Source organism: Pieris brassicae, chromosome 5 (genome assembly GCF_905147105.1).
Source record: "Pieris brassicae chromosome 5, ilPieBrab1.1, whole genome shotgun sequence".
Lineage (NCBI taxonomy): Eukaryota > Metazoa > Arthropoda > Insecta > Lepidoptera > Pieridae > Pieris > Pieris brassicae.
Genome location: NC_059669.1, coordinates 11,843,436 through 11,868,715, shown reverse-complemented (window position 1 = coordinate 11,868,715; position 25,280 = coordinate 11,843,436). Strand labels below are relative to the sequence as shown.

At 34.5% G+C, this 25,280-nt stretch overlaps 1 protein-coding gene across 3 annotated transcripts in view; it reads left to right on the top strand.

Moving 5' to 3' along the window:
- LOC123710503 overlaps positions 1 to 25,280 on the top strand; it is a 61,111-nt gene that overhangs the window by 29,454 nt on the left and 6,377 nt on the right. Inside the window, exons 2-18 of one of the 3 annotated variants that reach the window (XM_045662497.1) lie at positions 6,052 to 6,209; positions 10,155 to 10,202; positions 11,657 to 11,798; positions 13,055 to 13,252; positions 16,175 to 16,282; positions 16,717 to 16,857; positions 18,172 to 18,324; positions 18,830 to 18,960; positions 19,575 to 19,649; positions 21,992 to 22,145; positions 22,237 to 22,398; positions 22,463 to 22,562; positions 22,634 to 22,772; positions 22,948 to 23,114; positions 24,397 to 24,476; positions 24,677 to 24,814; positions 25,022 to 25,126. In XM_045662497.1, coding sequence (XP_045518453.1) covers positions 6,052 to 6,209; positions 10,155 to 10,202; positions 11,657 to 11,798; positions 13,055 to 13,252; positions 16,175 to 16,282; positions 16,717 to 16,857; positions 18,172 to 18,324; positions 18,830 to 18,960; positions 19,575 to 19,649; positions 21,992 to 22,145; positions 22,237 to 22,398; positions 22,463 to 22,562; positions 22,634 to 22,772; positions 22,948 to 23,114; positions 24,397 to 24,476; positions 24,677 to 24,814; positions 25,022 to 25,126 — 2,199 coding nt within the window. Of the gene's footprint in view, positions 1 to 6,051; positions 6,210 to 10,154; positions 10,203 to 10,945; positions 11,093 to 11,656; positions 11,799 to 13,054; positions 13,253 to 16,174; positions 16,283 to 16,716; positions 16,858 to 18,171; positions 18,325 to 18,829; positions 18,961 to 19,574; positions 19,650 to 21,991; positions 22,146 to 22,236; positions 22,399 to 22,462; positions 22,563 to 22,633; positions 22,773 to 22,947; positions 23,115 to 24,396; positions 24,477 to 24,676; positions 24,815 to 25,021; positions 25,127 to 25,280 lie in introns of all 3 variants that reach the window. The other 2 variants (XM_045662498.1, XM_045662496.1) reach the window with 2 other exon arrangements.

Here is a 25,280-nt window from a genome sequence, read left to right as displayed (position 1 = left end):
TTTAATTAGTTGAGAGTGTAACTGCTTTATACGAGTACTATAATAACATATAAGACATGTGAAAGAACTGATTATTGCTTTTTTCATAGCATTTAAGACATTTTATGTGATAAAACTATATTAAAGGAATCAATATTTAATAAATTTAGTTGCAACTTGCAAATAAGACTTATCGTCTCTTGGAGCAATGATTTGAAAATACGATCACTCGGAATAAAAAATTACTATTTCCAATAGAACTTTACTGAATATCGTATCGAAGTCCATGTTCATATCGGACTATGAAATTTTTTTATTTACTGACATCATGTATTGAAGTGGTACAAAGATGAACAATTACAGCGCACTTTCCGAGTTCTTCGTTCAGTCTTTTGTATTACGAGATGTAACAAAAGAGCTTCCAGCTGAGCGATAACAAGTGGTGCAAGTGAACCTGCGGGAGACATCTGGCTATCATTATCCTGTTTCTAATGATGTACAGTCGGTTCGAGTTGCAATTACAAAGATTAACAAATCCAGATACGCTATCGTAAGCTATCTTAAAGCGTGAACACGTATATAACACCTTAAAAAGCAATCCGGATCACCGGTAGTATATAAAAAGTTAGATCGTTTTCCAAACTTTCACAACAATAAATCGGAATCTACCCGAATCCCTCTCAGAGCCCTGACAGTTTAAGAGTCGCTGCTTTAAGCCTACGTTGGTAAAAAATTCGCACAACTTGCAGCGACACAATATTCAAAGTTTATTAGATGCTATAAAAAAAACTTATGTAAAAAAACATGTTTTAATTAGGGGAAGCTCGGGCAAGAAGCATAACTGTTTTTTCTATAAATATATAATAGATAGCGCTTTGGAATTTTTTTGTGTCGTTTCATGTACGACCGGCAAAGAAAAAAAAAGAAATATCTTTGTTTTGTTACGATTTTTATCCAGATTTGTACATTATTTTTTTTATATTAGTCCTTGGGCTATTATATAATTTAAGTATTATTTGTGATTGTTACCTTTCGTTTACCTACTAAAAGGCAGAAGTCAGAGGTGTGGACATCTTCTCCCGTCTGAGCTTAGCAAGCATTACAAATTCAGAAGCCAAATAATAAGATGTCCAAAATTTCAGAGTTAGCAGGTCCCAGCAAGACTAAAACTAAATAAATCCTCAGTCAAACAATCGAATAACAACCCGAAATCAGATTTTTACTGTTTAGTGTGCTGAAAATACGCTGAACCTCCAGCCGAAAATTGGATCTGATCTAATCGATGCAGAAGTTGGGCGCATAAAGACTGCACTTGTTATGTGGGAACATAATTAATTCAAACCCGAATCGCCCGGGCATAACGGATAATTGATACTTTTTGTTAATACTCATAATTAATATAGAAATCATTAAGGTTTTAAATTTATGTGATTATTTTCCAAAGATGATTAACCATAGTACAAATTAAAAATTCAAAGTGTTCTATTGATTATCAGATTGAAGTTTTTTTTACATTATCCCTTAACATATGCGTCTTGCCCGGGCAAATAATGATTAATCATTTATGATGTTGAGATGTCGAAAACAAAAGCAATTAAACGTACAAGATTGCAGAAGTACTATAGTAGTCTCGGTTACAATCGACACATTCGTGTGCAATATAAATGTTCAAGCTCATGAAATTGATCCCTTTTCTAAACAAGGACCCCCAAGGACAAAATTCCAATTAACTTGTCAAATCTGGGCATCGCGTCACTTTGTCACTTGAGCTTAGACAGTCTATTTCGCATCCTCTCGACACTCAAACGCCTTGTTTTTGAAATCCGATAACAACATTTATCTGTCATCTGTAGCAGTTGCTACGTTTAATGTACCTATGTATATGTCATACTATCTATTGTCTTTTAATCACCTTATGTGGTATAACGCCTAACCTAACGCCTTAATAGTTCAGTACAATAAATTGACCATTTATATTGTCCTCGTTCAATTAAAGCTCAAGTAGAGAGATAATCATACATTTGTAAATTAGCAAATTTTATAATCTAAGAAAACCGTTCTTGAAAACTAATATTCACTGGCGTCATTAAAACCGGAAGCTTATGTAAGAAAACTCATGTCTTTTTTGTATGTCTATAGTCTTTGGAAGTCCGTATTCTTTTAATATGACCTACATTTCACTCGACATCGTGTCTATACGAGCCCAAAGCTATATGTCAATTTAGTTTTAGCATAATATATTTTGTTATTTATATCAAAATTAGTTTTATTTTATTATATTACTTTTGCAAATATTTTGTCAACAATGGAATCAGTCAGCCTTTATTTTATATCCTATTCCTTTTAAACAGTCGCACTAAATTGCAATACACTGGTGGAGTATGCATGTAAAACACCTGAAGTATGTGTTTAAATATGTTTAAAGAAGAGTCGATACCACTTATTCGTATTGAGGTAAGTTTATTATAGCGTTTTATTATATTTTGCCTGTTTTAATATTCTTTAGCGGATACTCATATAAATGCGACAGTATAGGTCAATATAAGTATGTATTAGGTCCTTACATATGAAATTGGCATTTTGTATGGGAGGAACAAAAAGTCGAATATTTTTAAATATAATATATTTAATTAATCAAAGTATGAACCATTGTTTTCTATGCACTTTTGCCATCTCATAGGTAGTTCATTTATCCCTTTACTAAAAAAACCAGTCGGACGGGAATCAATAAAATCTGTGAAGGCGGTTTGGACTGCCCCATCAGAGTTAAATTTTTTCCCTTGCAAGAAGTTGTCCAAATTTCGAAAAAAATGGTAATCTGTTGGAGCAAGGTCCGGGGAGTACGGAGGATGACTTAGACATTCCAATTGAAGCTCTTCTAATTTGGTAGCCGTCTGTTGTGCAGTGTGAGGTCTAGCGTTGTCGTGAAGTAGCAGGGCCGTGGAGCGATTGACCAGCCTAGGTTGTTTAACAATACCGGCACTAGTCCACCAAACGCTTACAAGTAACTTTTTTGGGGTTAATTTTCGCTTGGGGCAGGATTTGGCTGGCTGGCCAGGATCCAACCATTGCGCTGAGCGCTTCCGATTATCGTAAAGAATCCATTTTTCATCACAGGTAATGATTCGGTTTAAAATACCTTCATTATTGTGCCGGTTCAGTAATGTAACGCAGCAGTCGACGCGCGTTTGCCGGTTTGCTTCAGTCAATTCGTGAGGTTCCCACCTTTCAAGCTTTTTAATCTTCCCAATTTGTTTCAAGTGAATTAAAACAGTTTTATCACTAACACCGCAGCCTGCAGCTAACGGACGTGGTTTGCGATGGATCCGCTTCCACAATAGCCTTCAATACTTCATTATCAACTTGGGTCTCAGGCCGTCCACGGGGCTTGTTCTGCAGGTCGAAATTTCCAGAACGAAAACGTTGGAACCAAAAACGAACTGTGTTTTCTTTTGCAACATGACCGCCATACACATCATTCACCCTTCGAGTCGTTTCCGCAGCACTAGTGCCACGGCGGAACTTGTACTCGTAAATAATGCGATAGTTTTAGTTTTCCATTTTGTAAAATGAGTGACGCAAACAGAAAAAAACAAATGAATGACGGTCATCGAAGCACATGAGTAAATAGCTGTACAAATTTGATTTTGGAATTCCTTACCAAAGAGGAGAACATCGTGATTAAAGTGGCCAGCACGAAATACGTCAATTTCATTTGTAAGGACCTAATATTTGAAACAAATGCGGCTGTTGATTTTAATTATGGGGTGATTGATAGTTTATAAAAGTTCAAATCTTTGAAATTCCCTTACACTAATGGGAGAAGTTTTCGTCTGGCTTTCAATGAAAGAAAGTGTAATTAAAAATGGTAAGTTAATGGATTTACAAGTTTAATGACGTTACTAGGGGGTTAATAGGGATCATTAACATTTTTCGGATTTAATGAACATAATTTTAGAACTGAAAAGCCATAAATATTTTTTAATCTTATAAAGCATTTTATTCTATACATGGATTCTTTTGGTTACTGATCTTGTGTTAAATGTAATGAACATTGCCAAGTGTAATGAAGAAAGTGATTAAAGTAAGGTCCAGATTGAATAATGTAGTTCTATGTCTAGTCAATCGGCTCAAGGCCTAACTAAATAATGATGACGTCTGATCGATAACTGGTGGGGAACTTTGCAAACTCGTGGGAAAAATATAAAGTTCTATCTTTAAAGTTTTAAACTTTATGGAAAAATGGAAAACTAAGATTCATTTGCAAAATATGTTTTGCAATCTAATTTATGAATACCACATTGGTAAATACAACAGCAAGGAATGTAAATTGTAACGTCATAAAATACACTATGCAGCGTCGTAATGTACGCAGCGACTGTCTATTATTTGCGACAATAACTTATATTTCAAGAAATTTACTTTTTAAAATCGAATTATTACGTTATATTTGCTGCAGCCCATATAACTTTTAGGACCTCTTTGCTTTTTTGGCGAATAACCGCGACTTTGTCGTAGTTTCTGAATAGAAACACAGTAATTCAAATTAATTCAGTATCAATAAATGATTGGAAATCCAGCTTCAAATAAGAAAGTTTCATTCACAATCACAATGCACAGTGCGCTTCGCAGCTGATGGACGAGCTGGATACTATTAATTGGTCATAGGCAAAGATGCAGATATCTGGAAAATGTAAGTTATTTAGAATAATCAATTAACATCCCCCATAATGTTTTATTTAGGAGAAAGGGGGTTAAAGTGCGGGAGGAGCGGTTGTGCTTAGAGCGTCGAGCACTTAGGGTTCCAATCACTCCTCTCCAGGACTGAAGTGGTTTGCCTTTCGACGTGGCTCGGGCAGCAATCGCCATTTGTTCAAAGTTTGTTTATATGTACATAAGCATCGAATACAAATACAGCCTAACAAGAATTTAAATAAAAAATATTTTTAATGAAATCTACTACTAATGGTGTTTTTTTTTGCAAAACGATAATAGAATCTTGGTTTTTATTATATATATATATATATTATATATTAGGAGTGACATAGGGAAGTAGATTAAAGAGCGAGGACTAAAAATGCAAATGGATTTTAAACTGTGAGGGGAGCAACTATATATATCCTGGATATCCATACCTAGCTCGTTTATCAGAATCGCGTTCTTCGAAAAGGAGGGAGTGGAGTTATGAGATGCCTGGGTAATCTAGAGGGTACAGAATATTTAAATTTTGATAAAACATCCAAATGTCGTGTAATGACATGAAGGCAAAGGCAGCGCTTGTTGACAAAGCAACAAATGAGAACCTGAACAATTACTAGAAAGCCGACCTGAATTTTAACAGGACCAGAAGATAATGACGTCAGTCAATGCTGAGAAAAATTACTTTGTTGGAGTCTACTTTTTAAAGGCTTCAGATTGGTTTGACCGCTCAATCGAATTGAGGGCAGCAGCTAGTTAATGTAGCAACGAATTTGTGTTTGAAAGTGTCAGTGTCAAACATTACTTAAATATGATTATGACTTAGGAGTCACTATTATTAGCGACCATTAGTTAATTTCAACTAGCATCATTGACAAATCAAATTAACAGTTTTGAACTAATTTTACATTGATTTTATTCAATTATAACGACAATGGCAGCTCCATCATTAAGAATAATGTCTATTAAATTAATATTACTACAGACTATAAAATAGACGTTATTTTGTAGATCTAGTAATATTGGCAAATCGAATGAACCACAAGTATTAACGGTTTTAAAATCATTAGGCTTAGACGTTGTTAATTTACGATCTCTGTGGCATATAATGACAATTTCAGCTGACATCAGCGCCATTGCTCCGACAAAAGTTTAAAATGGACACCGGACAATGAACTTCTTTTATTATATAGTAACGCTTCCCTGTCACAGTTTTTTTACAGAAATCGTTAATCGATAAAATACAAACATGTTTTCGCTTCAGGAGGTTTAGAGCCAATTAGAGGTTTTATGTCTATATATTTGGACACGCTTTGTCTTCCTCTAAAATAGATTTAGTTTGGTCTCTTATAAAGACGACTTTCATTGTTTCAGGCTGAAGAGGGTACTAGCAGAACATCAGAGGGAGAGGACAATGACGTGAGTGAAGTGAATGTCGATTCCTCCCGAGGAGTGTCTGTTGCGACGTCCCGGGAAGAGGATGACGACTCCAGTATTAATGCCAGCAACGCTAGCAAGAGTCCAGGACAGAGGTAAAGTACTTTACCTATTATTGATTGAAATTATATTTGTCGGATTGGTGATGTAAAGGCCTTTTAAACTGGAAGATATATCATATATCATTACCATTGGCCATACATTATCGTAAAGCTTAAAAAATAAAAATAAAACACTAAATATACATTGGGATTCGGAGATTCTTAGATAAACAGGCGCGTACTTTAAACCAGACGTTATCGTTAGACTTTAGCCTCGCCGGAGGGCAATCACAAAATGTCTTTAAAAGTATTCATTGTGTTTATATCCCCAATTTCGGAATGGAAAAATTGGGAACAATTTTTGTATTTCTGAAAACAGTGAAGTGAACAAAGTATAGAATAGCAGCAAAATAATTAAATAAAACAATAATAAAATTTCATAAGTAGTATATAAATATACTGTATGAAAACTATAAAGTGAACTAATAGATATGTACTATGAAACCCCTCTGATTCAATTGTAACGAAAAAGAAAGGCGAAACGGCGTCGCGTTCGTTTGATTGTAATTGAAAAATCTGAAAAAGTGACAGTTCCGCGTGTCTGTGGATGAACTTGAGATGCTGTTGAACAATGTAAATCTAGTAGTCGGATCCACGCCGGCCACCCCATGGCCTACTTACCTTTTGACCTCTCAGGCTCTCAGTCGATTTGTCGCTGTAACCGAAATTGGTTATGTAATTTGTCCACGCGCAGATCCCTATCCCGTATTTAGTCTTAAGTCAAGATTAATACGCGCGATTAATTATTAAGAAGTTGTGATTTCTAAAAACCCTAGGAATAGAAACACCAATTAATTAGAGGTACAAATAAATGTAACTTAATATTTGCTAACAACAAAGAGAATTTTCTTATACATCACTAAAAGTCAATCGTTAAAGTGTAGTGTCGCAAAAAAATAAAAACCTTCTTGGAAAGAGCATCAACTTGCTAACCTTAATATTGTATTTGATTTTATTCTAAAGGTGATAACGTTTTATTGAACAAGTACTCTTACGTCATAAAATAATAATTTCCATACACATAATCATCGTACACGAAAAATAAAGTAGATCGACTCATTTGTTATGATGGGTTTAGTTATTATAAGAAATTTGAACAATGCACAAGATTCTTTGTTGTCGCCGACAGCTCTAGTTCATAGCTTGTCGCGCGCTTCGTCACTTTTTCACAAAGTCATATGATGCTACGTATGGTTTTTACATTAAGTTTAATAAAGTGAGTTAACCCAATTTAATCAAACCTAAACCTATTGAATATATTACAAAGATACATTTATTATAGGCTACATGGCACACATTAGGTAAAGTGGAGATTTATTCAAATATTCATGTGAATCTTAAGTATTGATCGACACAAGTGAACTTAGCTTTAATATTTATATCCCGATTGTACTTTGTAGGTATTCTTAGGATCCTACCGAACTAGCAGGTCAATGCCCAGTTGCCGTTTTTCACTGATGTCTAGTATGAATAAATTTGCAAGGGTGTTAAGTTTATTGACTCATTTTACCTCGGTTGTACGGAAATATTGGTTTCTTTGCTTTCTTTGGTATGTTTACGTTGTGTATATGCATATGCATATTGGCACTGGGAAATCTCTCATTAGAGCTATGAACAAATGTTACATTTAAAACTATGTTTGTACATATACATATATAATGAAGTTTTGTATACCTAAGTTATAAATACATTGAGTGGTCAATGACGCCATTACGCTACAGCTTGACACATATCTTATGTAACGCATGATTTCCACAACGAATACACTTTGTAGATAAAAGGACACACATTGGCACTTAGTACCTCAAATACATTTGATTTAAACAAGGGATACACCAATGAATGTTTCAATGTATATCGTTTGATTAAAACAAACTACAATCGATAGATAGAATTATATTTTTATTTTGGCTTATTGGGGTGAGAAGGCCAGTCTAGAACGTAAGAATAGTCAATCGATACATTCGCAGGCAAAGAGACTGGGGTCGTAGTTATTTTCTCATGTGACGTCACACGATATGCGCTTGATCCGATTACGCGTCAAGGTAATCCGGCGAACACCGCGTGTGACTCACTATAGCTTCGTTCCTTCTAAGATTTATTGCCTCTTTATTTTATTGATCTAATTTACGTCAACGTTTGAGGTTTTTCATAGCTAGCTGATCTAAAGTATTTTGTTATTTTTGCCCTTAAACTATGAACAAGTAAAATGTTATTTTACTAATGAATGCAAGAGTATCCAGCTGGTTTCTGCTGACAGTTAGCTTCAAGTCAATGGCTCGAAAGTAAAATGTGCAGTGATGTGGAGTAATTAACTACTATCCTATATTTCCAAGATCCACCGATTTCTTGTTTTTATTATATAATATTATTAATATTAAAAAACTGTAAAACATAGAAGGAAGCGTAACAGTTGTCTGTAAAAAAAGAAAACTACGTAATATTAAATTTCCTATTCATATTATTTTTAATAAATCCTATGAACTGAACTTATTAAAAAATTTAAATGGATTGATTCGAAAGCCAGCTTTTACTTATATCTACCCTCCAGTAGATGTATTTCGTCTTCTTTATAACTTTAAGAGGATATCTCTTTTATTACCTGAGAACCCTTAATAAGATAGTGAATCATGTCAAGATCACTAACGAATCAGTTGAATAGTTCAGTTGTGCTCATGACGGATTACCATATTGATTGTCGAGTGTCCCGTGGGACTCGATATGTTTGTAGCGTCATTCGTCACAACAAAACCTCAGTCAATTCAGTTTCAGAGTTTGTGAAGAGATATTTAAGATCCTATCACAACTGTTTAACATTTTTATTGCTTTTCCTAATACGTTTTTATTTTTTATAACAAACCCGCCACCATATGATATTACTGTTCAAATACCTAAGTTAATTTGCCTGTTGTGTGTCTTCAAAAATTAAATGAATAAAAAAATATTAAATGTAATTTCTACGAATAAAAAATGTATCAAAATGTAGACGATTCCATAGTTACTATTAGAAAATCACTAAATAAATTAAACAGTACAACATATTACTCGTGTATCGTTTACTATATTAAGAACACCTGCATACAACTGCTAGCGTAGTATTGACATGGAATTAATAGAGATAATCTCGGCCTTATTCCCATTGCTTGACCTGATCACACAGGGTCTGATTAGGTAGGCAAAAGGTCTACCGGCCGATCTGTTTCAGTGATTCAAGTTCATCTAAAACAGGAGTAGTAGGCACCTATTTACGGCGAAAAATTAACGAATTGTTTATTAAGCTTTTTCGATATCAATTTGCAATCGAAACCTAATTTGAATTTAATATACTTATTGATTGTTTAATGTAAGAAAACAAAAATACAAAAAAACTTGTAAGTAAGCAAAATTCTTATTCTTGCAAACTCGTTTGAAAGCTTTGCACCATTGAATATAGAAATTACCTTGTTAAATTGTTGTTGATAAAAGAGACTAGTACCTACTACAGTCGCACTATGTTGCCTCTTGTACACTTTGGAAGAATAACAATGTTCTAATGTTCTAGTCTAATTCTAATGCTCAAAAATATAACATTAGAATTAATGAATATCTTTGGTGTTCTCAAAAATGCGATTTATGTAATATCTTTGTAAGCAGCCATCGCAACTAGTTTCTATTACTGAAGCTAAGCGATTCTTTGAACAAACGAGTCATAAAACATTTCTTCAACATCCCTGCATGCCCGACTGCTTTTTAATCTCACCTTACAAAGAAATACTATTTAAATAACAACAACGAGCTAACATAGTCTCCAAAACATCATATGTAAAATATAATTTGACAATTTTAAGTAAATGACATGAGATATTTTAAAAATAACCACACGATGTGTTAAAGATCCCGTGAACGACGGATACTAATTTCCATGTACGAACATCTAAGTGAGAAACGAATTAATTCTAGGTTGATGAAGTTTTCTCCATTCGCATCACATACAGCCAATGAAGACGTGTAAGTTGTAAACTGTGTACGAAATTTGTAAATGTTTGCTTACGCTTCTTAGTCGAGCACTAGGCGTGGACTTCGCTTTTCGTGGTGGGTTCTGAGTAATATAGTCACCAATCATCAATGTCGAGACGATTTCACGTGGTATCAAATAAAACTGTCGTCTGCGTGCTCTTAAAGGTTTTTATAATGTTATATAAATAGCTTTTTATGTACAACATAAAATAGTCAATTATGTTGCTGTAAAACAATTCGTTACAATAAATCAAATGAACTAAGAACTGAAGTAATTGAGGGTAATTAATAGGCGAGGGGATAATTTCTTACTTACTAGAATTGAGTCGACAGGCACTTCATTCACATAGAGGAACATGCCTGCATGATTCAGCACGCATATCTACCTTTGGCTACTACAACTGCTCACGAGATTACATCAACAAGAGGCAATGGCACGAAGCGCACAGCGATACCATTCACGATACACAATAGAGCGTTTTGACTAGATAATGCATGATTTAGTTTATTTTGTGGAGTCTAATCGCAAAAGCTGTGAGTTTCGTTCGCTTTGTCAATATTTAGGTCGCGGTATTTTGAGTCTGGAATCAATGAGGCTTAATGAAAGGCATTTCAATATTGAGGAACCTACCCGTCGATACCTTTCACCACTCCCCTTTTCTCCTTTACAGCGTAGTTGTTCCGCGACTCTTGTAATAATCACACCATCACGTAACACGAGCATCCCTTTGTAGGCGACCGATCATTGCATCGAGCTCGTCCGCTCGGAGGTCCGAAGGGGACTCCGAGAGGGCCAGGTCTGACTCAGACTCACGCGGCCATAAATGGAGACACGTGCAAGCTGTCATGGCATACTACCAGGCACTCAGGAAAATAAAGAGGTTCGATTGTATAGAAGAACGACAACATCTTTAACTTTGTATTTAATCGTTGTGTTCTAACTATCCTCTTATATCTAGGACTTCGGGAATGTATAATCGGTGGACTTTCTGTGTTTCTTGTGATTATTGTGCCTACTAGTTTTATCTTTACTGACTTTTTTTCCGATTCTTAATAATCGAATCTTTTTAAATTTTATTGTTTGCATTTGAATGATACAAACTGCGAGATCTAGTTGATTCCTGAGTTTAGATTAGTTTAGTTTAGATACGTTTGTGTTTTCAGAGTTCACTCCACGTCTGACTTATGTATGGAATTTCTTTCCTTTCTTGTATGCCATGCAGCATGATACATTTTAGATTACTGTGTGCACGATAACCAATCACTCTGTCATGACCTTCGCGTATACCATTGAGGCGACACAATTTAAAAAATAGAGAATTAATTTGACGAACGAAATGTGGGTTCTTCGAGGCTTTAAAACATTTTATACTACTGTATAAAATGGTTTTATTTGAATTTTAAATAAGTTTGTTCAGAATTACTAATGTTTTTGTACGTTGTAGAACAAAGTCCAATCAAAGATGGATGAAATTACGAACTACGGTACAACTCAGTTCAGCGATCCAAAAGAAGCCGACCCTAAAGAGAGAAGATTCATTTCTGAAGCGGTTTTCGACGCGTCAGATACCGGAAACACAAGAAACAGTAAGATTTTAATATATTGCTTTGCTAATTACATAAATATTAACAAATTCAAACATTGAATCTTATTCATTTTGAAAAGTTCTAGGGGTGTTCAACAAAAAGTAATAATTAGTATGTAGTAGTTAATGTTATTTTTTTTTCGACCTTTCAAGAAGAACCTTTTGAACCTTTCAATAAACGGGTACGTTTCAGGGATCTACCGCCTACTGCGTCATCATTTTCAAATTTAATGACCGTGAGATGTTCTTATAACCGAAGAAATAGGTACAAATTAGTAGAAGCTAGCTTCTGCGAATATGCATGTTCCACCAAAAGGGAAGCTTGAACGGTCGGTTTTGCAACTCTCCACTTGTACGCGGGGATTATTTTGGTGAAACAAAACAACTGCAACAAGCGAGTTTGCTACGCCGTTGCTTGCCTACAGTTTCACACAGCTTTGTTGTCCTGCGTACAAAGTCCCTGTTATAGTGGCGTCATCCATATTTATCACCCCTTGGCCGTCCTGGAGACGGGATGGTATCGCCGTACACTTCTTCGCAGTTGGAGATGACGCTCCGTTCCAAGTCATTATTTTGTATCTTGTTATCTGTTATCTGTTTTTTTTGTATCCGGCTCATAATGGTGAACCATAGTTCTGAATCGAGCCAAAAATCGGTCCAGATCTTGCTGTAACAAACTTAAACAGTTTTATAGAATTTTCAGTGTCGTGTGTTTCTGCGCGTCAGATAAATAGTATGGACACTGCCTATAGAAATCTGCTGAAAAGCAGTATATTGATTCACCCAGACAATGTTATAAGCTTTTTTGTCATTTGTTTAATCACTACCGATGTATAGCGGCTCGGATCGTCCTTAAGGAAAGTTCTTTCTGGCTTGAACTCAGCTCACCAACGTAACCTATATTCTACACATAGAGGAGCATAAACCGCTAATGTTGCTTTCAAGTCTTAAATTACCAGCTCCGTAGTAAGATTTCATGCAGATATATCTTATTACCGCGCGAACTGGATATATACCTTTTTTTTAAACAGCTTTCGACACGATAGAACTGACTTCTACTTAAAGAAAACAAAGAAGTATTTTTTGTTTTTAAGGTCTAATTTTTAAAGGCTATGATTATGACAGTACTTATTTATTTTACTTCCAAGGAGAATTTATCACATTTCACAATTTATTGAAGACCCCTAATATGTTTATGTGAAATAGAAGAACAGCTATAGTAAATACTAATTGGATTACTTTATTTCGTTTGCTTAGGTGGAAGACACTGGATCTGAGGGGGCGACCGGAGAGCACAGATCTACCACGCGACAGAGGCGGAGGAAAGTGCGTGCGCCTAGAACTGTCGTTAACCCAGATGAGAATTTTTACTTCTACTGGCTCTGGCTCATTACACTCTGTGTGCTCTATAATTTATGGACTCTTATAGTGCGCCAGAGTTTTCCTGAGCTTCAGGTACTTTAAAGTTTCTGAATTATAAATATTTTAATCGAACAATCAAAATAATACCGTAAAACATGCCAACATTGCCCACATTTTTAAAATAAACTTAAATATTTCAAGATTTTTGTATGTTGCCGCCAACATATTTTTTATTTGTGGCAATATTAAGATCATAACCATGCATTGATTTATAAAAATATCACATTAGTCATTGTTTTCCCCATTTTATGAACAATTTTTGAGGCGGGCAAAGTTATCTGGACTTTTAGCCAACATTGCCCATGGTGATTTGTAGCGAAACTATAGCATTTATTTGGAGGCCAAAAGAACTCGTAAAGCATTTTGGCAATGAAAGCGTTCTATCAAAAGATTTACTCGAAATCATATATATTTTTCTACTAAAATTAGTGGGCAATGTTACCCTGATATATTTTCACTTCTCCATACAAACGGTTTGTAATGATTTAAATGTGCTAGGGTTGTAATATTTGAGCGAATAAGAAAATACCTACATAAGTAGAGGAAAGTAATATAATTAAAAAAAATATATTTCTTTTTACTAAAGACTTAAATTGTTATTGTAAAATAGTTACAGTTGTGATTTTTTTTCAATAGACAAAAATCAACATTAACAAAATCTGAAAATAAATTAAACAAGTGCTTATAACAAAACAAACTTAGAGATGTACACCTCAAAAGTTCAAGGCGTACCTTTCCTTTTGTGTCGTACGTTAATTAAAAAAAAAAACAAGTTTATGAGTAGGTGAAATGAGCATTTTCAATTTTTTTTCTCAGTTATTTTTATGTTATTATTAAAAATATTCTTTGGACAGTACAGTCATTAAGATATCACTTCAGTCATTTAACATAATAATTTTATTCCAAAAAAATCCACGTGATATAATATTTAACCACGTCGAGTTATAGTTGGCTCGGGTAAAACTGTTATGATATCTTCTAAATGTTTTATGGTGCAAATGTCATCAACTGTTGGATATGAAAAGGTCATTCCTTTTTTAACTTTTCGTAAAAAAAATACTGTAGGAGTAGTTTACACCATTATTCGAAAGAACGTTACCTACAAAGTGTTTTCACTCTGTTTTGTAGAGAATTTAGATGATGTAAGGATTCCAACGATACATCATACCTACATAATAATATTTATTTATTTTATTTATATATAATATATTATGTGGATGACTGGTGAAATATAAAATACAACATACAGACATAAACTCTGAAAACATTACTCTCATTTTTTGGCAGTCATATAAAATAAAACTAAATTGACAATCCTGGATGTTTTTTGACGGCGGGCAATTTTGACAATGATACTGCTGCACATTACTTAGTAACTTTGCCCGCTATCATAACTTTTGTAAAGCATGAGTATATACTCATCAAATTGTTTTACATGTCAAACAATCCATTAAACGTATCGGTGTTTTCGCCATGACGCACAATCCACTTCCAAATATCCACGGAAATTTGCCCGCAAAAACACACCCCGTCTTTAACAAGTGCCGACAGGTAACCGAGTCTAGTTGAAAGCACACATGTTATTCTATGTTGCCACATGTATATTTTATTTTCTGTCAATATTATCAATGTTGTCATAAGTTTGATACTTTTTTTGACATGAGATGATTTCCTTAGAAATTGTATTTTGGGAAAAGTTTTCCCTGGTGGCAAAGTTGGAGTATTTTACGGTACTATGATAATCGAATACTACGTATCTTCGTGTTGAAATACGCTTAGTATTGTCTTTTATTAACATAACTTTTACACATTTAAAGAAAACACTTCTTTAACGGATTGAAACTATATATTATTATAAATTTTACATAATTTTAAATTTTCACCGGCCACCGTTTTCTTGAAATACGAGTCTCTTAATTAATTGAGACTCATCATAATAATTAGAGCAGAAAATAAAAAGTACCTTGTGAAATACTAAAGTAGCCAGAATATAATTAATAGTATGCGATTGTCCCTTAGTAAAATACTTATAAAGAATGTGGAAATGAAATGTTTGTATGGAATATTCTAGATATTTTAGTCGTAGGTTTAACTGCCGTAAACTGCTTCAACATATTAAAGTAGGGGCTACTAATACCTGTATATTAATTTGATAAAATATTAAACATAATATTTATTGCTTCAAGAACGAGGAACAACTGAAACGCAAACAGCATTCTAAACATACAGCCTACAAATCTACTTCAAATCTGAAAGTCTCTCTTATCTAAGTATACATTCAAAACAGGTGATAAACGTTCAAAGATGTGATTCGTAATATCTTCTATGAAGACAAACAATGAAGTTCGTTGTACGTGACGCTTTCCTAATGAAATTAAGTGGGCGAAGGAAAATGTTTGTAAAACAGCTGCCTCCAAGATACCGTCTCGAGAAAATTAAGTAATTTCACACTAAGACCCAGGCCATTTTAAGACGATGATAAAACTTCGCTTTAATTGTTTAATTCACTTTACCGTGAACTATACTGTTGTAGCTTATTTTGTAAGTAAATTTGTGGGCGCTGATTATTAAAGGTCGAAGTATAGAAATGTGTGGCTCACACACTCCATGAAGTTACGTTGGCGTTAAATTATGTATTAAGTTATAACTGGATTATTTGTACGTATAAAGAAATCCTTCGGGGAAACGGTTATGCATAAAATATGTTACATCATATTTCTAATAAATAAAAAAAACTATCGGATATAAACGTCGATCATCCCCGCTATAGCCGTCGCGATATGTAAATATTGTTATATACGTTAAAAAAATATATAAAGTACTGTTTTTTTATATTGTTACACAATTATAGCCAAACTTTTATTATTTCGAGACAGCTGCGACTTTAGTGGCAACCTCATTCAAACACGACAATTAATTTCGTGTAAAAAGCTCCGTGAAACGGCTTATTTACAGATGATGTGTCATTACTTCTGGTTAACCTGTGACGGTATCGGTGACCTGGTGTTCGCGTTGGACCTGGTGGTGCAGCTTCGCACTGGGTATTTGGAGCAAGGGCTTATGGTGAGAGTGGGTCCTTGTAACACTTGCATTAATATTTAATTTAACCGTAATATATTGTTCAATACAAGTATAAACAACTTTCAAGTGAATTGTTAGATTTCACTCCATCCGGCATAGAGGCACACTCGATCTGGCAACAAAATTCTCAACAAGCTCTTAACAGACAAACAAACTTAAATCCTGATGTGAATTACTTCATTATCTTCGAGTGCACCGTTAATTAACTGAGCGAGACTCAAAATGATATTATTTTTACTATTCATTATTTTAAAATGTTTAATTAACACCTTGATTGATGAACCACAGTACCTTACATGACATAATTAAGTTTTTATCTAAAGTAAATATTATATAAAATTATGTATGTAATTATTATTATTATTTATAATTTGTTTAGAAGAAGCTAGTCAATAGGAGTTAATATCGTATTGCAGGTGTACGACTCAAAGAAGCTAGCTAAGCACTACCTGACATCGCGACCGTTCCTTCTTGACCTGGCCGCGCTGACGCCCTTGGATCTGCTGCAACTGCACATCGGCATTAACCCCATCATACGATTTCCTAGGTTTCTCAAGGTACATACATTTAATTCTACTGCTAACCACAAGACGTTTGTGTGGCATTTTAATCAGATAATTGGTTGTGGTCTGATATACTTTGCTTTTATATGTAGCTATCCTTGCGTTTACTACGCTTTTGTTATCTGTATAAAATAAAAGACTTTCCCCTCAATTGAGACATGACCCATGTAAAATAACCTTCGTTAATTAATAATTGTTGGTGATTTCATTAATAATTCGAAAAAAAATGCTTTAATAAAATATAAAATTTTAATGCAAACTAACCCAATTGTTTATAGGAGGATTGAAACGGATAAGTGTTAGTATAGAGATTTTTTCTTCATAAAGCCTTGGTAATAAAAAAACAATTTCATCAAGTGTCTCAACGAATCAACGATATTGCTACATAAGCTGCTCCTAATATGTCTTCCTTGATATAACCATATATTACGCGGTCACAGGACTTGCGAGAACAGTAGGTTTTACTTAGCATATAGGCAGCGTTTTACTTCGCTTTATTCAAAGAAAATTTTCCTTTGTATTCCTAAATAATATCTCGTCGTATATGGCCATCATTTAAAAGTTAAGCATATAGGCATATCGTCGAATATGGCTTGGTATGAGAATAACAAGAATGCTGTCTCTACACTTAACGCGCTTACTGTTTACAATGCATAACCTGTGCCTCGAAGGGTCGAGTAAAGGCCGCGTATAACTCAGGCTGTCACTCTTCTGAAGCGATGTCCTCGATTTGTCCATTAGGGCTTCTGTACCCTCTAAATAATACACCTCTCTCAACATTTTAAGGAATACTTTCCATCATGCTGAAATAGCTGATCTGTCATCAGATTTAGTCACAACAGTAAACTAACTAACTATGTTATATTAATTTATTTGACTATAACCAGTAAACAATAATTGATAACTATCAATAGAACATTATTTTTTGAGAGAGAAAAAATAAAACCGTAAATTAAATTAGTTCAATTCTCCCAATTTGATTCTGCAAATATTTTTATCATTAGCAGTCTTGTCTATTTCCAATTATTTAATTTAATTTATAAGCATTTGCTTATAATGATTTTTTACCTCTATTTGTAGTGTCTAGGACGCCGAGGATCTCATTTAATTTAATCAATTAATACTTAGATGCAGGAAGGAGGGGACCGACCTCTTATTTGTGTGTTATTGTTTCCATGTGCGAGACACAGAAGGCACCTGCCTGCCTTTAGAGAAAGATACTTATAAAATAGATACAGAAATCCTAGGCTAAGACTATCTTGAGGAATTATTTATATTTAATGTAAATAATAAAGGTATTGTTTGCAGGTGTACCGAGCTGTAAGCTGCTACTACATAGTTGAGTCACGGACAGTATACCCCAACTTCTGGCGCGTCATTAACCTCATCCACATCCTGCTCATCCTGGCACACTGGTTTGGTTGCTTCTACTTCCTGCTCTCCGAGGCTGAAGGCTTTCAGGTGACTTAATGAACTAACTTTAACACGGATTCTGTCAGTTGGTAATATAATATGAAATTATCCTTAATCTCTCAATATCTTAGGAAATTTTAACCTACTTCAGAAAACAGAAATCTATTATGTAACTTGATTAAAAATGTTATTTAAAACATAAAAACCTCAACATGGATATGGTAGAAGACAAATGCAGAGCAACTCCGAAGACGAAAGCATCACAAATGTCATAAAAAAGTTTTTTCATTAACAGTGAAAAGTTTACGTACAGCTATCGTAAAGTTCTTAATGAATGTAGAAGTTACTGATCTGTTTAGTCGGAATTCCAGAAACTTCGCTTTAATTGACTTTATTATTGGTAATATTCATCTCCTTCCAGGCTGAAAACTTCTCCTTCACTACATATTTATTTAACTATTGGCAAATACCGTCTTCAACCTAATTCCGTTAGTCATTGATAATATTTAATTAGAATAGAAAAGACTAAATTAACGATTTATACAATTTTCAGGGCGACTGGGCGTACCCCCACCGACCAGGTGACTATGCAACTCTTACCCGGAAGTACCTGGGCTCTCTCTACTGGTCCACACTCACCCTTACAACTATCGGAGACTTGCCCACACCCGAAACTAATGCTGAGTGAGTACATTTGTAACATTTGTCTGTGAAAACCCTAATCAGCAACGAAACATTCCAAAGTTATATTAAAAATATTGAAGAGTAAGTCTCGTTCTATGTGATTCTTGAGATTTATTTTAAATCAATATTTCAAGAGTGACGTTTAAGTAACGTATAAATTTACTTACTTTGAGTTAGTTAATATTCGTGGATCTTTTCATGTAGCCGTAAGAAAACTGTGGAGTAATATTCGCACGGAAAGATAGGTATATTTAACGAAAGATTTGAATATTTTTTTAAATTTTCATATAATTGAAGGAAAGCCTAATTTTTGGTCAAGGATGTTACAGACGCCGCTTTTACTAACAAAGAAGTCGAAGTGTTATGTATCTATCTAAAATAACTTTTATTTCAGTATCTAATACTTGTGGCATTTAGCATAACTGTAACTAAACCATACAATACTGCTTTTAAAGACAAATGGCAGACTTGATTAACATGTTATTAATAATTATTATTATTTAGGCAAGTAATTGCTATCTTGCTGGGCCAGTCATAATATTGATACTAAGCTAAGTCAATTGTCAGAGCGGAGGTAACGTTAACCACTCACAAGTACTAAACTGTTATACCAGCGCGCTGGGACGCCCCAAATTTCTGCCACGCAGGGGACTCAAGTCCCGACTTCTGCAGTTCAGGTCTAACCGCGGGTATGTGGCTGCCCCTTGATTGGTCAGATTATGTTCTCCATGTCGCGGTTCTATTTTATGTATTTTGTTTACATATACGTATATTGTATTTACCTAGCTGTAATGAGGGAAAATACGATAAAACAAAATCATTTAGGAATTTCTGTCTTAATTAAGTAGCTGAAAAAGTAAATAATATATTTAAATAATTAAAATGGCAAAACTAAAAACTTAGACTTTTCGTTTGCATTAAAAAAATTAATGCGGGTTCTCGGAAAGGGCACGAGTAGATAAATCTGTCCTGAGGTCATTAAGCAGGGTCACCGGCCAGGGATCGGGTCATAAATTAAGCGAGCCACTATTGTCTGTGAGTTACTGCGGCTGTCATTAAATTGCCGATCGTTAGGGTTCGTCATATTTATACTTGGTTAATAATTCTTGACCATTTCAATCGCATGTTATAGAAGACGGCAGTTATTCGATTAAGCACTAAGTATTTAAATCATTGGGAACCTTAATATGTCGTATTTCGATGAAGGAGTTCACATAGGAAAAGATCTTTATGCATTAAATTATTTAGACTTCAAGCGGACAAATTAATTTAAGCGTTTAAACGCGTCGTTCAATTCAATATTACTGATCCGATGAAATATTTTAAAGTGATTGGTATTTTATTTGATAAACGAAGTGAATTCACCACTCGAATGATATAAACAGTAATTCTATTATACACATTTAACGATTGCTTTAGGTTATTTTCCATGTCGTTAATTATTATGAACATAACGTATATAAGTTTAAGCTTAAACCTGAATGAAAAAAGCAAGTTTCAAACAGACAAATTAGCTGCAAGATGGAATATAAATCAAGATGAAATAAATCACCTTTCTGAAGAGGCTTTTAATCAATTAACTTACATCAGTTTGCGGTAACTCCAGTATCTAATGTAAGGTTAATTTCCATTTACTCTTCTGAAGTGTGAAAATAACGACTGTGTTAACTGGCAAAGCCATTATCATCATACTCTTCCTACTTTGAATTATTATTTATTTTAATCTAAATAAAGCAAGTACGCGCCTTCTATGTGTCGTATATATAAATTTAAGACAATCCCTTTTGATAGCATAGGGCGGAATACCTAGTCACTAATGAAATCCCGTACAGTCCAAGAACACGTATAACAGCTCAATATAAACTTATTATTATTCCCATCTCTACAAAGCCACACCACACGAAGGTGACAAATTTCATATCAAACTCAATATTGTAAAGTTAAATTCGTTTCGTAACTCAAATTAGTTGTAGCTGTAATGAGGACAGGGATTTGACATAGATTTGGTAGAATATGTAATATTAATAAGTAATGTTAATAAGTTTATAGTTTTATTTAGTTAAGTTCCTGCGTTGGACCTATATTACGAGGAATTATATTTATTTTAATTGTACGAACTACTAATCGAACATATTATAATATGTGGTTTGATAAAAATACGGTATTAAACGTAATTAATATTATATATTTCGATATAATGTTACGTAATCTGATCAATCACTGGTATTAGTTAAGTAACTCTAATAAAGTATATTCTAATATTAATTATCCAATACATTTATGCGCACAATGGCTGTTCATACATCACCATCTACTACATTTTATGCCACATTATAATCAACTACATGGAATTATATATAATTTTATGATTAACTTGGAAAGCGTCGTCGCAGTGTGAACTTCTTCTAATTCCAAGAATTAGTTAAAAAAACTCTGCCGGTGTGTCCTAGAGACATAATGTATGCAATATTGGCATATCAACTTTGGATTAAATTAACAGCCATTGTCATGCACACAATAAAAATGGCGGCGGCAGAAATTTGGAGGCTGTTCGCTTCGCAGCGATAAAGTATGGGTGCGGCGATTGATGTCAATAGTTCGTCCCTAATCGAATTCTTTTGTTATTTCTTTTTATTGCTCATCAAAGTCAGAAAGTTTTCGAACAGCCTTCATAGAATCTAACCGCCATTTTATTATCGCTTCCGGCCACGCCTGTTTGTTTGTGATTTGTAACTGTTCGAAAACTTTGCACCGCTTACTTGTTGTGTTGCATGGCTCTCATCTACCTCTCTTATCTGCTATTTTTATATTATGGAGTATGGGCCAACGTGTCAAACTATTATTGCCCGTTTCAAAAATAGTTACTTATGAAATAGTTTCTTTAATTCATATTATTCTACAATTCAAACGATTTGCATTTTTTAATATTTCATCTTAAAATATCACATAACCAAAGGCTTCCTTATCATTTAGGAAGTGTAGTTTACAGTTTGATATTATATTAACATTAATTTTCTTTGGTTAATTTCAGGTATGTGTTTACAATAGTGAGCTACTTGATTGGTGTATTTATATTTGCGACCATAGTGGGCCAAGTTGGCAATGTCATTACAAACAGAAATGCGAACAGGCTCGAGTTTGAGAGGCTTCTCGATGGAGCCAAGACATACATGAGACATCACAAGGTACATTTTACTATGAATATTATTTAATTACAAAAGTTTATAACGTACATATACATATAATTAGTTTTTCGCGATTATTGTTATGCTCTAGGTTCCGGGTGGCATGAAGCGTCGTGTGCTCCGTTGGTATGATTACTCGTGGTCCAGGGGTCGCATCCAGGGTGGAGGTGACATCAACACAGCTTTAGGTCTACTTCCCGATAAGCTAAAGACAGAGCTCGCACTTCACGTCAATCTTAGCGTGCTGAAAAAGGTAACAGCCTTCCTTAGAGCACGACTTTGACAAAATTTCAAACATATGTTTACAAATATTTCAGGTAACAATATTTCAAGAGTGCCAGCCGGAGTTTCTTCATGATTTGGTGTTAAAAATGAAAGCTTATATTTTCACACCCGGAGACTCTATTTGTAGAAAAGGTACGCATAAGGTTTGGAATATAACATACTTTATAAGGGTTTTATAAAACATTGTACTCGGTGTTTTTCAGGTGAAGTAGCACGGGAGATGTTTATCATAGCTGATGGAATCCTAGAAGTGATTTCAGAAACAGGCCACGTCCTTACCACCATGAAGGCCGGAGATTTCTTTGGGGAAATCGGTATTCTAAATCTCGACGGTTTAAATAAGTGAGTTTTGTATTGTATTGTACATTCGGAACTAAAGTAACGAATAATAAGTCTCAGATAATAATTCGATTTTAATCTCAACTATTTTATACATCATTCGTCGTTCGAAGCAAGTTATAGGCATATTTTTATAATAAATATGGAATTAAGTTTGAATGTTTTTTTTCTATTTTAGGCGTACCGCAGACGTACGGTCTGTGGGTTACTCTGAGTTGTTTTCCTTGTCTCGCGAAGATGTCCTTGCAGCCATGAAAGACTATCCAGAGGCGCAGGATATTTTGCAGACACTCGGCCGAAAGAGACTTCAGGAGGCCAAGAGCATGTCGCGGCACAAGCCCAAAAGTTAGTACTATAATGTGATGTTCCTGTCATCATGGAAAGGATTTCAATTTTTTAATTAATGTATGTTATTTACAGAGATTTAAAAAATATCTGAGTTATATATATGTTTATTATAACATTATTTTTTTATAAAGAACATAAAAAAGGACTATTATTATTATCATGATGCCATTGGAGATTTTTGTGACCATTTCTTTTAATGGAGTTTCACGAGATAGTACTGTTAGCATCAGCTAACACTTCGCTTTTATTTATAAACAGTGCCATCTCCAGTGTAGTTCCCTGGTTTAATACGTAATAACCTTAAGTTAAACGAAAATAAGACAAATGTATTAATTGAGTAACTACAAATGTAAAAAGTAGTAATGCCCAAATAATAATTCATGAGGAAATAGACTTTGTTGATAATACCGTGCTCTTGGGAATTACTTTAAACTCCAATGGGGCTTCCACATACAAGTCTTTCGAATAGGCTAAGATCTGCAGCGTTCATTACAGAGCGTTATATAAATTTAAATCGTACGTAAAGTAAAGTTGCTTGATAAACCTTATTATAATACAAATGAATATTTAAACGATCCTAGTGCTTGGATATGATTTACTCCAGTATAAAGAGGTAACGTGACTGAATCTCTCGGCTGCATTTCCAGACACGGGAGCGATCGTCAATATCCACGGCTGTTTTAATGTAAAGGGAATGCAAATCCAAATTCGAGCAAACCGAGATCCATGTGGTATCAAACAATGTCAGAAGAATTAGTATTATTATTATTTTATTATGTACCCAAGTTCACATTTCAAGGATCGTCATGCTCGCTTAAATGTCATTGCTTGTGGCGGCGTCCCTGCCTCGGGTTGTCTCTCTCCCTAAAATATGGCGAGGGGGCCGATGGCTGGCCATGCGTCATACTCGTGAACAGGTACAATTAGTGGTGCCTGGTCGGACTTGAATTCGTGTAAGCGGTGATGTTAGTTATTTCGATTAAGTGTTTCCGTGTAGTTCCCACGAGAATGTGTGTGCGTCGTCCTATTTTACTATGCCTACCACTGATAGAGGACAAATTTTTATTATTTTTTAATAATTATTTACTATTAATTACTCAAGATGTCAAGAGTGGCGGAGAGTTTCTTACCAGTTCTTATCGTCTGTTCTATGCCCCTGATTTGAGAACTGGCAATAAATCAAAATTATACGCATTTAGTATTATATAGTATTGACGTTCATATGTGAACATTGTGTTATTTAAATGAATAAGTGATTTGGAATTGAATTACTTTTCAGACGAAGTTAGTCCCGACAAGACGGGAGGCGACGATAGCACTTCAAAGCGAATCGTCCATAAGCTGCGCACTGATGTCAAGGTTAGTTTTACTTCCGATCACGTTATTTCAAACAGAGAACATTAATATATTTTCGTTAAACTTACTTTTACACACTAAGGGTCCGGGTTAATGAAATCCTACGATGAATTCCAGATAAAATGGATTGAGCAAATTTTCTTTTTCTCTACTTAAAATTTTACCAATATTATATTGTTCAATAATTGTCTATTTGTTATCAGGGTATCCGCAATGCAATCCGCAGCCGATCGCGCGGTGGAAGGCGATCGGGCGAAACCTTGGAGATGCGAGCCATGTCCGACCCCAAAGTACTACGCCGCATGCCTCGCGTGCACAGCGATGACTCACAGCACCAAGAGGTAAAATACGAACGGATATATGTTATATTGCAAAAATAGTTTTATCATTCATGCTCTCAAACATAGCTGTTATCGGTCTGGAAATTCAATGCAAAGTATTTGTATTTCTTATGATGTGAGTACATGTACACCGACTCATCGACCGTACTCATCAAGCATCGAATGCTTACTCGATATGAATTTTTACGAAGCACTAACACTTTTCAGGATCAGGCTGGTGATTTTGCGCATAAAGAGAGTGAAAAAACAGTATCTCCTCTCGGAGCGGGTTTGCCTCTGCTTTCACGATTAAAACTCCTTAAGGAAAAACAGGTACGTGTATTGTAAGAGTACATTATACTCATCTGTACAAAAATACAAGTAATTTAATAACGATTTACGAAGTACAGCCGAAGTTAAAAAAAAGTCTATTAAAACTAATTTAATGAAAATGAAATTAAATAGAACTATGCTAGGAAATTGACTG